Source organism: Gymnodraco acuticeps, unplaced genomic scaffold (genome assembly GCF_902827175.1).
Source record: "Gymnodraco acuticeps unplaced genomic scaffold, fGymAcu1.1, whole genome shotgun sequence".
In the NCBI taxonomy this organism is placed as follows: Eukaryota; Metazoa; Chordata; class Actinopteri; order Perciformes; family Bathydraconidae; genus Gymnodraco; species Gymnodraco acuticeps.
In genome coordinates, this window is record NW_022990047.1 from 1044333 (window position 1) to 1060155 (window position 15823).

Consider the following 15823-nt stretch of genomic DNA (forward strand, 5'->3'; position numbering starts at 1 on the left):
TGACCGTGGATGTGATCGTGGTCCCCGTTCAGGTTGTTGTCACTCGCAGAGCGGAGCAGAGATCGTGGCGAGGGGCAGGGGTCCCGCTGTCATACGTCGACGGCTGGTGTAAGAGGGGGTCTCCCTGAAAGGCACTGAAAGAAGAGACACGTCTTAACAGTCTCACCATAATATATAAAGCTACTGTAGCAGGCACAGTGAATAGAATTATTTGATGGGGAGATAACTGTAAACTTCACACATCTCAAGGTCACTCAAAGTATTTAAACGGTTGCACTTATCTGACAGTAGGCTGTGCTTTCATTTCATTTGCAAAATACTTATTTTATTATCTGTTAGGAACAGGAAAACACAGAGGATCTGGTACTGCAGTAAAGCCTTTGAATCTTAAGAATCAAATTTAATATATACTATAAAATATAGGACTACATTTACATAACTATGATGACATTTTAACATCGACCCCTGAAGAATGAAGACCCAAATAAAGAATAAGGATATCCGTTTAGATGTTTCAGAAAGGCAGAACTGGGTTTTATTGTAGCTGGGGAATTTAATATGTCTTCATGATAAATTGAAGCTAAAAAATATTTGAAATTGTATATATAAGTTCTTATATGCATTATTAAAGTATATTTAAAGTTCAATGAAGGCGGCACAACTTTTATTTAAAGTGTAAATTGAAAGAGGTTCATAAGGTTTCCCATTTGAAACTGCTTCTTGTTAATTGGGATCAAATATGAGCATTTCAATATAAAATAATGGTGTATTATTATATATGTATGGTGTCGTATGACAAAATAAAGAACCTTGAACCTTGAATTACATTGTGTCCACACTAGATGGCAGAGTTTCCCAGTATGTATATGTCAAGGAGAAACTGCTCGGCAGGAATCCAACAAATCCATGAATCCTTCTCCACTCCTTAAATGTCTATTTTCTTCCCTTCACTTCCACACAGCTCAGTCTATAACCTGTCCTCACCTTTTTGAGCTTCTCTATCTACGCTCAGGCATTCTTCAGTCTGATCACTCCCTGATACCTCATTCATGTCTGAATCCTATGAAACACTGAGGCAGCCAGGTAGAGAAATACTACCACCGCTGTTAACTTACCAACATCTGATACTTTGTGACCTTTATGATTTCAGCCAGATCAAAGTTTCCTGCTATAATAGCCACCTGGCAATGGAGAGAGACAGGGAAAGGAAAGGAGCAACACATAAGTGACAGAAGCTACACAAAAAATAAAAGCAAAAAATTGTCGACAAAGAAATCGCATAATGTTTACACATGTACTCCTTTGTTGTGTTTAAAATCAGTACGTCTGGCAATGTTCTGCCTTGTGTAGAAACAAATTAACTTTGATTTCCACAGGAAGCGTCAGTCTCAATTTTACACAGACTTCATCAACCAGAAAAGACTAGTATTCAGCAAAGCCCAAATTGGGTGTTTTAAAAGAGATCAATACATTCAATTTAGCAGCATGTATCTGTGTAAGACAAGTCATTCAATCCGTTTAGCTCTGACATGTCAAAGATGTAGGGTATGTTAAGTAGTCCCATGGCATGCAGAGGTTTTGGATAACAAACATACCTGAAAGGCGCTCTGGCTGTTGTAGTTCTTTATTTCTTTATTGGCCCCCCGGAACAGGATAACTCGTGCACAGCTGTCCTGAATGAGGAGAGCAACATGTGTGTGGTTGGTTAGCTAGGAGTTTTAGATCACTATATTTTACCATCTGCAACATTCAAACAGAAATATTAGATTTAAAGAAACGGTGCCGTGAGAACATTTGAACAGAGGCAGCATTACTGCATGATATGTTTGAAAGTGTGAGCACTGACTCCAGCAGATGAAGTGCATAATGAACAACAATGCACACACACACACACACACACAATTATCTACAATGCAACCATATTCACTACTAATTAACTATGAAGCGATTTTTAGAAGGAAATAGGGAAAACACTAAATACCCTCCGACTAATACTAGAAGCAGATAGACGATGGGTGAGGTTGTTTGTGTTGAATTTGACATTCAAATAATTGTAATATGCTACAAGCTGCAATTGATCTTTTATTAATATTTTTTACGGCCTTTAATTAAGTCAGAGTTGCTGGACCTCCTGCTCTGCTCTTAACTTTTAATGGATATGAGTGGAATACATGTTGAAATGGATGGTTTAACTTGAACTCTTAGCCATGTCTTTGTGTAGCACTGTATTTGTAAAGTAAGATTTTAACAAATTATAATGGTGACGTGCCAATACATGTTGTTAGTGTCCAGACTTACATTGATACTGCTTCTATCTCATACCATCCAGCCCTAGTTTTAATATACTTTATCTTTGAATTTCAGTAAACATAGCAGGAAGAAAAGACAAAGAAAGAGACACAAAAAGACCCCAACATGCTCTGTACTAATCACAACATGTTCAAGTAAGTGTAGTAAAACACTGTATTTTATAAAAGGAATTCAACGTAGAGCTTGTTGGACAAGCATTGGCTAAACTATACTTAAAATGCAAAAGGAGGCTGAAATGAATTAAATCCAAGAAACACATTACAACAAGGATGAAACAGACACCCTATATAGTTTTACAACACACTCTTTCTCTCCCTCTCTCTCCTTCTCTCTTTGTCTCAAACTATTGCTACAGTATATAATGTTTCTGAGTGTTAAAGAAAAAAAGGGTTGATTTTGTATTCATCACTGAGTGCAGAATAAACGCGACTAGTTTTGCTCTACACACAGCACACTAACTCTGGTGACTCCTGTCATGTTGAGGGACAACACGCACACAGCGCACACACACACTCACACACACACACACACACACACACACACACACACACACACACACACACACACACACCACACACACACACACACGCACACACACACACACACACACACCACACACACACACACACACACACCACACCACACACACACACACACACACACACACACACACACCACACACACACACTATTTGAACTAATGTCAAGTAAAACAGATCCATGTGATTTCCCTCATAATCCGTGGTTTATCTGATTAACTGGTCTTGCAACAGTATGAGGTTAACACAAACAAACTGGAGCACCCCTCTTCTGGTAAAACACACAGATGGTAGCTACGTGGGTGCCGGACTCTGCCCTGAAATGACCATGGTGTCCTGCATTAGCACGTACATGTAAACATGGATGGTAAATACATGGGGATATTTGTAAATGGTGTGTTATGAATAATGCATGATCACTCTTACTACTAATAGCCCAACTGCTCAGGGTCTAAAACATCTAAAAACGTATATAGATAAATGCCTGCGGCTTTAAAGTGTGATGATCGCTAATCAACCATACATTATGCAGTTGCATGCACAATGACACACACCACACACACACACACAACACACACACACACACACACACACACACACACACACACACACACCACACACACACACACACACACACACACACCACACACACACACACACACACACCACACACAACACACACACACACACACACACACACACACACACACACACACACACACACACACACACACACACACACACCACACACACACACACACCACACAGCGTAATGAATCGAAATGAACACCATATGTTTTTTGGTTAGTACCTTTCTGTTTTGAGCCACAAAAGCAAGGTCATAAAACAAGTTTTAAGAAAAACCTGTTATATAATGGACATGGATGGTTTAACTTGAACTCTTAGCCATGTCTTTGTGTAGCACTGTATTTGTAAAGTAAGATTTTAACAAATTATAATGGTGACGTGCCAATACATGTTGTTAGTGTCCAGACTTACATTGATACTGCTTCTATCTCATACCATCCAGCCCTAGTTTTAATATACTTTTATCTTGAATTTCAGTAAACATAGCAGGAAGAAAAGACAAAGAAAAGAGACACAAAAAGACCCCAACATGCTCTGTACTAATCACAACATGTTCAAGTAAGTGTAGTAAAACACTGTATTTTATAAAAGGAATTCAACGTAGAGCTTGTTGGACAAGCATTGGCTAAACTATACTTAAAATGCAAAAGGAGGCTGAAATTAATTAAATCCAAGAAACACATTACAACAAGGATGAAACAGACACCCTATATAGTTTTACAACACACTCTTTCTCTCCCTCTCTCTCCTTCTCTCTTTTGTCTCAAACTATTGCTACAGTATATAATGTTCTGAGTGTTAAAGAAAAAAAGGGTTGATTTTGTATTCAATCACTGAGTGCAGAATAAACGCGACTAGTTTTGCTCTACACACAGCACCACTAACTCTGGTGACTCCTGTCATGTTGAGGGACAGACGCACACGCGCACACACACACCACACACACACAACACACACCACACACAGCCACACACACACACACACACAAACACACACAACCACACACACACACACAGACACCACACACACACACACACACACACACCAACACACCGCGTAATGATCGAAATGAACACCATATGTTTTTTGGTTAGTTACCTTTCTGTTTTTAGCCACAAAAGCAAGGTCATAAAACAAGTTTAAGAAAAACCTGTTATATAATGGACAATACATTAATGCTGGAGAGAAGTGTTGAAGGATTGCTATATGATAGACGGGACGTCTTTCTCCTCTTTGATACAAAACACAAGTTGTAGCTTTTGCTGATTTTTAATGTGGTGAAACATTATCAAAGAAAATAAAAAATAATCAAAATCATACAACTTAACCTTTTTTATTTACTTTTACTGATGTCCATGTCAACGCATGTTACATCCTTACATATTTAGGAAAATCAAGTTTTAAGAACAACTACTGAATTCCATTTAACTATCATTTGTGCTATTGAGACATTCTACACTCTTTTACAAGGACATGCACAAACAGGCAAACAAACACTCAGACACACACATACACACACACACCAATTACAGTGAAGGCCATCTGTCTTTCTCTTCTCTCCAAGGCTTCCTATAGGAATTCATTAAGGAAACATTTCCAGTAGATCTCACCATGGTTTCTAGATGTGATTATATTATCTACACAGGAATACACAGTGAGCTACATCAAGTACTTTACAGCATTGACACGGGTCAGTCATGTGTAAAGAGTGTGACAGATGGTACCTCTTCACAGCCATGTTTATACATTTGATGATCCCTTCTCTCATTAGATATACGCAGATCCTTCACTGCACATTGGGCTTGTTTTTTACATTGGAATGTGACTAATCTGAAGCACATAACATGTGTAATTTACTGCTGCAACACTGTAAATGAGTTCTGAATTCCTCCTCATTATTGTGCACAACTGCAGCCTACAATCACTGTGGCATGAAGTACATTGATACATCTTCCATACAGCTTATTATAGAGTTGCAGCAAGATTCCATTACTTCCAAAAGTCCTGTGTGTGTCCTGTGCCACCTCTCTTTAATGTCCCTCATCAGTGTTGTTCCCATTTGCCTTACCTACTGTGTCCTTTCTCAATCATTCAGCCCAGCACCTCCCATGGATCTGTCTGCCAGGTAGAAGACCCCTGCTATGCATTCATTCATTGCTGCTAATCAACTATATGACAGGGCCTAGCCAAAAAGCTCAGTAGTAAAGTTATGTGAATGAGTCGTCGATCGAACTGTGGCAATAGAACAACTCGATTCAAGCTTATTGCTGTGTTGCTAATGATAGTTATGCACCTTGCTGTTCTCTTCTCTGCTCTCCAAACTTTTCCTCTTTCTGGACACTTATCCTTTCCTCTCCATATGGTGTATTGATCTGTGGCCATTAGACGACTAGGTTCCCGGTAAATTCAAAGCGCCTTTTTTTCTGTCTGTATGGTACAATAATCATCCGAGCAAGGCCTGACTCGAGGCTTGCTGGAACCCCAGCTAAGAGACCTGTATCTGGGATCATCAGCCTCGACGTGCTAAACAGTGGAAGTAGACAAGAGCTCGGAGTGTGACCATAACAAGACTGTTAACTTAAAATAAGTTGTATGAGTAGATAAAAACTATTCATTAATTCATTATCTCTTTGATTATATTCAGTCCACATACAATCACGACCGGCCCTCCACTGACAAGAGTGACACCGAATGACTTCAGTCACGTGGATGTGTTGCGAACAGCCTGTTAAATGTTGATGCTGTGCCTCCAAAACACGCACACACACACACACACACACACACACACACACACACACACCACACACACACCACACAACACACACACACACACAACCCACACACACACACACACACCAACACACACACACACACACACACACACACCACACACACACACACACCACACACCACACCACACCACACACACACAACACCCCACACACCACACCACACACACACACACACACACACACACACACACACACACTCCTGAGAATGGTGTTCAGTTAAACCAGGTCATTCCTCATGACTGAAACATGTGCACGACGTACACAGCTACAAATACAACACGTAAACACATTCATGAATGCACTTTTTGACTTGTTCATTTGCAAAAGACAGAGAGAGTGAGTGAGTGAGAGAGAGGAGTAAGTGCTCATTTAATGTTCATGAACTGAGCACCACTCTCTATTTTCCAAAGGAGCAGGAAAGCCTTTTGCAGAACGTCAAGTTGCAATGTTACTTATGGAGCATCCAACCAACAGGAGAAGAGCAACATATGGACACATCTGAACCTCACGGAATACTCTCGTCTTTTTCCCAGGAGTATTTGAAGCTCTCATGGCCCGGTGTACTCATGTACCTCTCTGATATAGAACACATTCATTAATATTTAAAATATACACTATGCCTTTGTCTTTTCCCGTATCACAGCCTCATAAGACCTTGAATCACATTATTACTTTATGAGCTACTTTATACGACCCAAATCATCTTCTCAGCCAGTGAACATTTCATCACTTGGAGAGTTGGCAGCTGCTGGCTTGATTGATTTTTCTTGAAAGAATTGAGCTGATGCTAATTTTGATGAAAATGATGGATAAAGAAAAAGCGTGTAAATGTTCTATGTTTTTCTTATTGCCAAACACCTCCTAGAACATGATGACCACAAACCATTTATATTCTAACAACTATTATCGTTGCCTAAAAACTATTAAAAACACTTAATCGTTGCACTGGGTGACATAACCACTAATGTGGGCACTGTAGTTTATTTTGCGATGAATATCACCTTGGATATAGGATATAGATTAAAGAGGATTATTTCTTTAAAATCTCTTATGGGATTTATAGAAAGCTGTAAAATACCCTGGCTGTAGCCTTTATGACATGCTGTGCAAACAGAACATTATTATCTATACAGACCAAGGTAAGATCCTCAGTGTGTACTCATGAATGAGAGCTTGAGGTAATCCACTATAATAACTCCCACACAAAATAATAACGCTAGCAACACACAGTCCTCCTCTGACTCTGAGAGTCTCTAAGGTTCAGCGCAACAAAACACTGTTTGCAGCTTTCATCCAAATTGCAGCCGACAGAGTGCATTAATGACATGGAATACATATGGCAGACATACCCCTGCTCTTTGGCCGTTTTGTTGTCAAAATCCTACTTAGACCCACTTCTCCCTGATTATCCGCTTTCAGTCAATTATCAAAACAGCCAACAAATACAGTGTCCATAATGACCAGGTAAACGGATACATCTGCTTCAGACGCCACCTACTCAGAGTATCCTTTAGCTTAAGCTACACAGGTGTGCATGTACGAGCACACACATAAAGAGGCATTGCATGGTGTATATCCTGCAAATCAGAAGGCCATATAAACCACAAATCGATACAAGTGTCCTCGAGCTAGACACATAAAGCTCAACCCCATACCGTTAAAGCACAGAAACTGCTCTGCTCTCTTCTAGGAGAACAAGCTACTGTAGATCCTAATGCCTCACAATGCCTACATACCGTACATTCAATTTAAGAATTGCATCAAAACTGCCACTTTGCAACAGCTCTGTGAATATGAATCCTCTTCTTCCTTTTGCCCTGAATATTGGATGTAAAGTCATGTATCGCACAAACAGTCCAATATGCATGTCTTTCCTGGAGAAAAACCACCATTCTCTAAGCACACAAGCAATTAAAAAAAAACAGCTAGTTACCTGGTTGTAGAGAGCACACACATGGAGGGCGGTGTTTCCAGATGCTATCTGGGAGCTCATGTCGGCTCCGTAGAACAGCAGGTGCTCCAAGTGCTGAACGTGGCCATAGCGCATGCCTGAAAGCACACATTCATTCATTACCTCTTTTAAAACATCATTAATCCTTGTTTAGTTACAAAGTGAAAAGGGAGCAATCACCCAGTGTGTCTGAGAAAATGATCTATTTAATTTGTCAAAATTAAATAGATGACAAAAAGGTGTAGTGTGTAAAAATAGTGACACACTGGATTTAACCAGAGCTCATTGTGTTTATGTGAGCTTATCAATCCCAGTAAAGAAAACTGAAAAGTAAAACTAAAGCTCGATGAACAATCAAGTGTTAGGGTGCAGTACACCCTCTGGTTCTGCCTGTTAAAACAGCAAGTTGTTTTTAAATACAACAATTTTAAAAGTTGTAGACCTCAGAAATGTTACAAGTTTGGAAATATTTTCCATAGTTTTTTTCCCTGGGGGCTAATTCCCTCACACATGTGGTTCACAGTCTCGTAAAGCAGGAGAGACCCTTGTTCACCTGAGGCAAAATCTCTGAGGTAAAATTATTCTCACAAAATGAGATTCCTTTTTTCAGCGCCTTGTTTCCCATAACTGGAAGCAATACACTTTTCATCTTATCTTTACCTCCTCTACCTCTTTTGCCTCCTACTCTGTAGTTTTGTCCTGTGTCATTGACAAAGAAGCACACCGTCTCTCCCCAGCAATTGTTTTCCCCTCCTGTGTTCTGTCTCGCTAAGAGTGTGTGACAGTGAGGAGACAGCACACAAATGATGTTGGGATTGTTGTTGGTTATCACACCTTCAGCAGTGTATCCTATTGTACACCATGTATTCCTCTAGAATACTAATGCTGGAAAGGTCACAGAAAAAGGAAAGACAAGGAAAAGGAGGTAGACATAGGGAGAACATGTGTGAGGGCTGAAGGACCTTTGGATTTACTCTGTGTCTTGCATTTATAACATCATCTGAGTCCTCTTTAAAACCTGGGAGACAAGTATAAAAAACAAACCCTCAGTTTTCATTCTTGACTTCATCTTTCCCTAAGGTAGCCTCTCCTTAGCACGCCATCTTTAGGTAAGCAAAATGGAGGAGAGACATGGTGTGTGATGGAGACAGCACTAAAGGTACCAGTGGGCGTAATGCAAGAATATTTTTGTATTTATATACTCAAAGTTCTCTGTGCCATGGTGGATTCAACAGACTGTAACTGCACAAACTTTAAAGCAAATTGCTTGAGTTTAGACTGATGAATAACAGCTCTTCAGTGCCCATTCATGAGATTAACCATAAGCATAATCAACACTCCTAAAATTGCCATAAAGGCTAAGTGTTTACGCTGTGTGTGTGTTTGTGTGCAAGTTTCATTCATATACAGTACCTTTCATACAAAAGTGAAAGGTGAAATCATTTCACTTTGGTTTAAGTCCTGCAGTCAGAGATCAGCAGAAAAAACCAAAACAAGTTTTTCCAGTGGTCACTAGTCATATTCAGTAGAGAACCACTTCCAACAACATGTATATCAAAGCAGCAGTATATTGTGACAAACATAAAGATGGACTGCTACACCTAAATGGTGTAGATGTGTTTTTCCCCTGTACAGGACATGACATGTGAGTAAATGTTGTTTTGTTTTGTGTACAGTGCAATACAACAACATATGACATAAAATTGCCCTAAATCTTCCATATGTGGAACATAATTCTATGTGTATGAACTGGTTTTTGCATCATACCACAACCTTTTGATCCAACATACTTCGTTCAAAAAAATCGGTTCTCTACAACACCATTCTATGGTTTAATTGAAACTTAATAGAGTGTACTTTTCTAGGCGACAAAGTTCAGTTGAGCTTATTCCCAGGGAACAAAAAAACGTTTTACTGTGAACTTTTCCATCTTGCTCATGAATTACTCAACAACGACCACAATTAGCAGGACCTTGAGAATTATCAAGACTTAAAGGTAGAAGCTATGAGGGAGAGAAATATAGATGAAGTGGGGAGTTGGAGAACATGCAGGTAATGAAGGTGCAAATCCCCTGACTGACCCTCTTTTGAAATGTTACCTCCTGAGTCGGGTTTCTGCTAATTCTCACTTCTTATTAGTTATTTTATTACATTAGAACAACACTATAACTAAATGAATACAAGTGCGGTGTCATATCCTATGTTTACAAATATTGATAATTTATTTGGAAAATAATCAAGAAGATTTACATACAAATATAACATAAGTGGTATGAGCTTGATTCCATACAGCATTTTATTTATATTCAGTGTGAGCAACAGAAGAGATGAGCTTTCTGTTGTGCCTTTTCTTACACAGGCCTTCAGACCTCCAGTGTCTTTCTGTCTGATATAAGCCTAAAAGCCCTGACACAAACAAAAAACAACCGTTGTGTTTACAGAGCAGGGCATGGCTTGATGCAATACGAGTATAACATGCACACAATATGGCAACTATTTCTATGGTTCACTTAGATTTACCGACTGCTTGAACCTGCCGGACACTGGCACAGATACAGCTGCAACAACAATAGCACGATGAACTGTTGGTGTCAATGAACTCTGAAAACCCAGTAAAGTCATTTTTGCAAGCCACTACTTCACTTAGTTTAGAACAATATATGTCTATATAATGACCTTTAGTAGCCATTGGTGTTTGTGCTTGCATTCAGATTGTGTGAGCATGTGCACCATACATGTTTAAGTGTTTGTGGTTAAAGCAATGAATAATGCAATGTTTCAGTAGTGTTTTTGGAATAGAATATTTATTTTGGCCCCTAACCCTTATACATTTACAGGAAAACAAAAACAATGTTTTAAATATTAATATATACTTAAAAAGTCAGAAGTGCAGATTGATTGAAAAGTGTTCCAAACTGGTGCATGTTCAAACCTTCAGACTGGGGAAGAATGACTTTCTACCCAAGCTGGAGCTTCCCACCAGCCCATGACCCCCCCTCCTCCCAAGGGATTCAACCACCACGAAATACATTCTCTACAGAAGGAAACGTAAAATCAATTAAATGTGACTGACCTCTACCTTTGTAACTACATCTGTATTGTGCACAATCCATCACTGTTGTGTGTGGTGTGATGTGGTGTGGTGTGTGAATGTGTGTGTGGTGGTGTGTGTGTGATGTGGTGTGTGTTGTGTGTGTGTGTGTGTGTGTGTGTGTGTGTGTGTGTGTGTGTGTGTGTGTGTGTGTGTGTGTTGTGTGTGTGTGTGTGTGTGTGTGTGTGGTGTGGTGTGTGTATTACCTTGTCGTATCTCCTGCCAGCCGTTCTCGTCTCACACAGCCGACCTGGGCATGGTCGTGCAGCAGCAGCTGCACAGCAGTAGGGTCCTCCTCCCACCATGGAGCTGTGATAGAGTGGAGTCAACCCCCTACTGTCTTTATAGTCAGGCGATGCCACCAAGTCTAGCGAGTGTCTAGTGGGAATAGAAGTATAATATATTGCTTAAAGGACTATATTAGTCGCTATATTATACATATGTTATTAACACTAGGTAAATGCAGTTGCAAGAATAATTCAGCAAAGTAATAATAGTACTGATCATATAATTACATTTCACTCTGCTAAGAGCATTCCTATAATGTGGGTCATGTGTTTAATAAAAATATAATATACCGTTTATTTGAAAAAAAAATAGTCAGAGTAATGAACTTTAGAAGACTAATTATACCGATAGCACCAACAGTTTACTCATGTTGGACGGCTTAGTGTCATTGAATATTTGGATATTGATATTGACAGACCGGAAATAACCAATTTTATTTTCAACAGCTCTGGCTCAACAGGAAATCAATTATATGACTCATAAATCCTTTCATTTAGGTTACGAGCCTCCTCAAACCCGACACATACAAGGCCATTCTCTGAATATGCCAGCCCATTGAGAGAGAGCATGCTAATCCCCACATATTTGGTAATTGCTCAAGCTCCCTCTGTGCTCGATTTCTCAAGCACCCTCTGCCAGAGATTGCCTACCTGCAAACTCTGCCTTCCCAAAGGGAAAGTTTGCAGGCGGGCAATTGGAGTAGCAGAAGAAAGACAAAGAGAGGAGTCAGCTTTCTGCTACGATTGTGTGTGTGTGAGTGTGTGTGACTGCGAGGCTGTGCATGTTATACTCACTATAAGCGCTGTATGGTTCTTGCTGCGCACAGCCTTGTGTAGGGCAGTAATGCCATCTTTTGTTCTGTAGTCCAGATGCACCCCCCCACTCTTCAGCACCTTGATGAGCTCTGCACATCCCTCCAGCTGTGCTGCCAGCGTTAGAGGACATTCTGTCAAACACAAGGATGAGTGAGCAAACTAATTCAAAAATCAACATATTTCCAGTGGCTTTACTGTGCATTCATCTTACAAAGTTGACATTTAAAAAATTGAACCTGTCAATATTTGCAGACATAAATCGCCGGCTCCATTCGTAAAACAGTGGGTATACTTTCCAGTGACTCTGCATCTGGATGACTGCCTGGTGACTGTCACCCTCTGGTCTGCCTAAGTGACTGCTTCCTGTTGGTGTTAACCCAAGCCATTCTTATTCATCCCGCTTCCCAACAGTGACATCTCCTTTATGGCTGGACAAACATTTGCATAAATGTGAGGAGATTAGCCAAGGAGTAATCCAGCTTTACCCAATGTGCAGAAGGCTTATTTCAGAAAAACCTCAAAATGGTCATTTTAGTGAAAAACAACCAAATGAACAGAGAGTGAGGGAGAGAGAAAGAGAGAGAGAAAGCATGATTTAAGAAAGAAAAATGAATGAACCTGAATAAAAGACATTCAAAAATAAAAAAGTCAAAGGTTGAAAAAGCGAAGTAAAAATAACTAAAGTATAGAAGGGATAGGATCTTTCTTTGTACCACTGCTCACCTCCTGTTATCTGGATCATGGAAGTTGGGGTCCAGGCCTTTCTCCAGGAAACTTGAGACCTTTTCAATGTTCCTCAGCTGCACATACTCCATGAACTTCTTCAGGTTTGCCTAATGAGGGAGACAGGGGAGGGCGGAGAGGGGGAAGCAGAGGGAAGAGACAAGCTGTGATTGGTTGATGTCAGACTCATGCTGATGGAGATGTTTAATAATGCAGTTCAGAGATGAAAGCTAAAGTCGCTGCTCTCTGCTTGGGTGTTTGAACGGTTTATTTCTGTTCTGTCATGCCAAGCAAATGGACCATGTGCAGTACGTGTATAAGCTATTATAGGATGGACCAAAAGAGACAAGGAAAAGGCAGAGAGGTAACGCAGAAAGTCTGAAAGAGCTTTCCTTTGATGGTAATGCCTAGAAAATGAGATACGTGAGCAAACATCACAATTGTAGTTTAAGCGTTATGGGTAGAATACTTTACAGTACCTTAAAGCAATATTGTTACATCACTGGGGTCTAACACTGATGTTTAAAATCATGTTCATACAACAAGCAGAAACCTGTGGGCAGGTTCGACCAAAACCAGATCCTAACACCACATCAACACTTAATTTCCTCTGTGACTTCTGATTAAACATATTTCATCACCTCTGGCTGATGGGTGTAAGCCTGTAGAGTATAGTGAAAAATGAAGCTATGAGCAAGGTACCAGCACTAACATTTCATAATAGATTACTATAAAGCCTGAAGTGTCAAGGGCAACATCTATCCTGGGCTGAGAAAGAATTATACAGCGGCAGAAATTATCTATAGCTATGTAACTGTACGTATAGAAGACATGGAGTAAAAAGAGGTATTATTAAAACAAATCTACTACCATTATAGTGTGACACTGAACACATACAATAACAATGAAAAACATGATTAATAAACTAATGGGTATCCCAGATCTAACTACACACATATCTTGCAGTATACCAAATGAGCAGAACAACCTTTCATTACTATTGCATTTGCTGCTTCTCAGCGCCAGTCCTTACGTAACATCCACATGTTCGAAAGCCTCTGGACACATATACACAAATACATTTCACAACTAACTTAATTACTTCATAAACACGTACAAAACATGCAATAATGCAAACAGATTGCAGCTGCCATGTTTCAACAACACTCACCATGGGCGGCATCATTGTATATCCTTCGCTCTTAAAAGTCACAACCCTACACTTTCCGAATTGCACATCATATCCTCCTTGCCTCTTCACACACCAAGTCATCTGCAGCCCCGCCTTCACACACAACCACACTGACATGCTGCGGGGAGCTGCCGACCGCTCCTCTCACCATCTCCAAGTCAAACTGAGTGAGAGAAATTCACTTTGGCTTTTCTCTTTTTTTCAGATGTTCTGTGAGGCAGTTGTTTATGGTGATGGTAGGATCAAAAGACAGCTCTGGCAGCCAATGTACACATGAGGGGGAAGAGCTTTGAGGTTGTGGTGTGTGTGTGTGGTGTGTGTGTGTGTGTGTGGTGTGTGTGTGTGTGTGGTGTGTGTGTGTGTGTGTGTTTGTTGTGTGTGTGTGTTGTGTGTGTGTATCCTGCACAATGCCTCCAATACTGCCTTGAAGTGGCTCGGTGACGATTTGCCAGTAATCAGCTGGATCAGATTTGTATTTATGCCTGTTATACGAGCACTGATAAAAGCCTAAGCCGGTGTTTTTTGCTTCTGAGAGGGGCTTAATAACTTTCATATTTTCTCCCAATTTATATATTTTTCTATTCACACCACACACACCACACACACACACAACACACACACACACACACCACAACACACACACCACACACACACACACACACACACCACCCACACACACACACACACCACACACAACACACACACACACACACACACACACACCACAACACACACCCACACACACACCAACACAACACACACACACACAACACACACACACACACACACACACACACACACACAACACACACACACACACGTGCACCATACCCATTAGAAGAATTATTTACAAGTCACCATGATACACAGAAAATTGTCCTGATATTCAGAAAAAGACCAACAATGGGATGAAAGCCTGTCATCCATCAAAGCTCTCTGCAGCGCTGGTGGAATGGTTAATTGTTCCTTTGCAAAACAAGTCATTGGAAACTCAAAATAAAAATACAATCCTAAATAACTGCTTTATTATGTTATTAACCAACCCATCTTCATTTAAATTAAGACGTAAGACAGTTTCCCTTCAATTTCATGTTGAAACATTTTAGCTTCTGGCAATATTAAAAAATCATGCAAAATCTTTGCATGTCTTTTATGTCTCCTGCTTTAGATGCTGCTATTCTCTTTCTTCCTGACTAAGTAAAAAACTCTATCATGTTCCCAGCTTGAAGAAAAATAGTGCAGAAAAGCCGTGAAACTGTTAGAGATGGGTGAGGATAATTTTATATTAACCAGATGTGCACGGATTTTCTATCACTTTAAGTAGCAATCACTTATAGTGAGTAGGGTAGAGTATTTGTATTCATTATGTGTGCAACTCGATTTGACAGGAAAGCAACTGGAGACTTTTGAGTGAGTAACATTCTGTTTTTAGACTTCTCTGTTTCAGTGTGTGTACTCTGTATCAATGCTCTGTAGTTGATCTGACTGAAATTGTGGATTTTAAATCTCAAAAACCGGCTACAGTATCTGTCAGG

The 15823-nt window shown here is 40.0% G+C and overlaps 1 protein-coding gene across 1 annotated transcript in view; it reads right to left on the bottom strand.

Moving 5' to 3' along the window:
* Positions 1 to 15823, bottom strand: part of shank3a (SH3 and multiple ankyrin repeat domains 3a) — a 242261-nt gene that overhangs the window by 74806 nt on the left and 151632 nt on the right. The window contains 12 exon segments of the mRNA XM_034215672.1: positions 2 to 74; positions 76 to 134; positions 1116 to 1136; positions 1139 to 1181; positions 1596 to 1673; positions 8162 to 8277; positions 11477 to 11507; positions 11509 to 11547; positions 11549 to 11643; positions 12349 to 12504; positions 13097 to 13103; positions 13105 to 13206. Of these exon segments, the coding sequence (XP_034071563.1) occupies positions 2 to 74; positions 76 to 134; positions 1116 to 1136; positions 1139 to 1181; positions 1596 to 1673; positions 8162 to 8277; positions 11477 to 11507; positions 11509 to 11547; positions 11549 to 11643; positions 12349 to 12504; positions 13097 to 13103; positions 13105 to 13206 (820 nt within the window).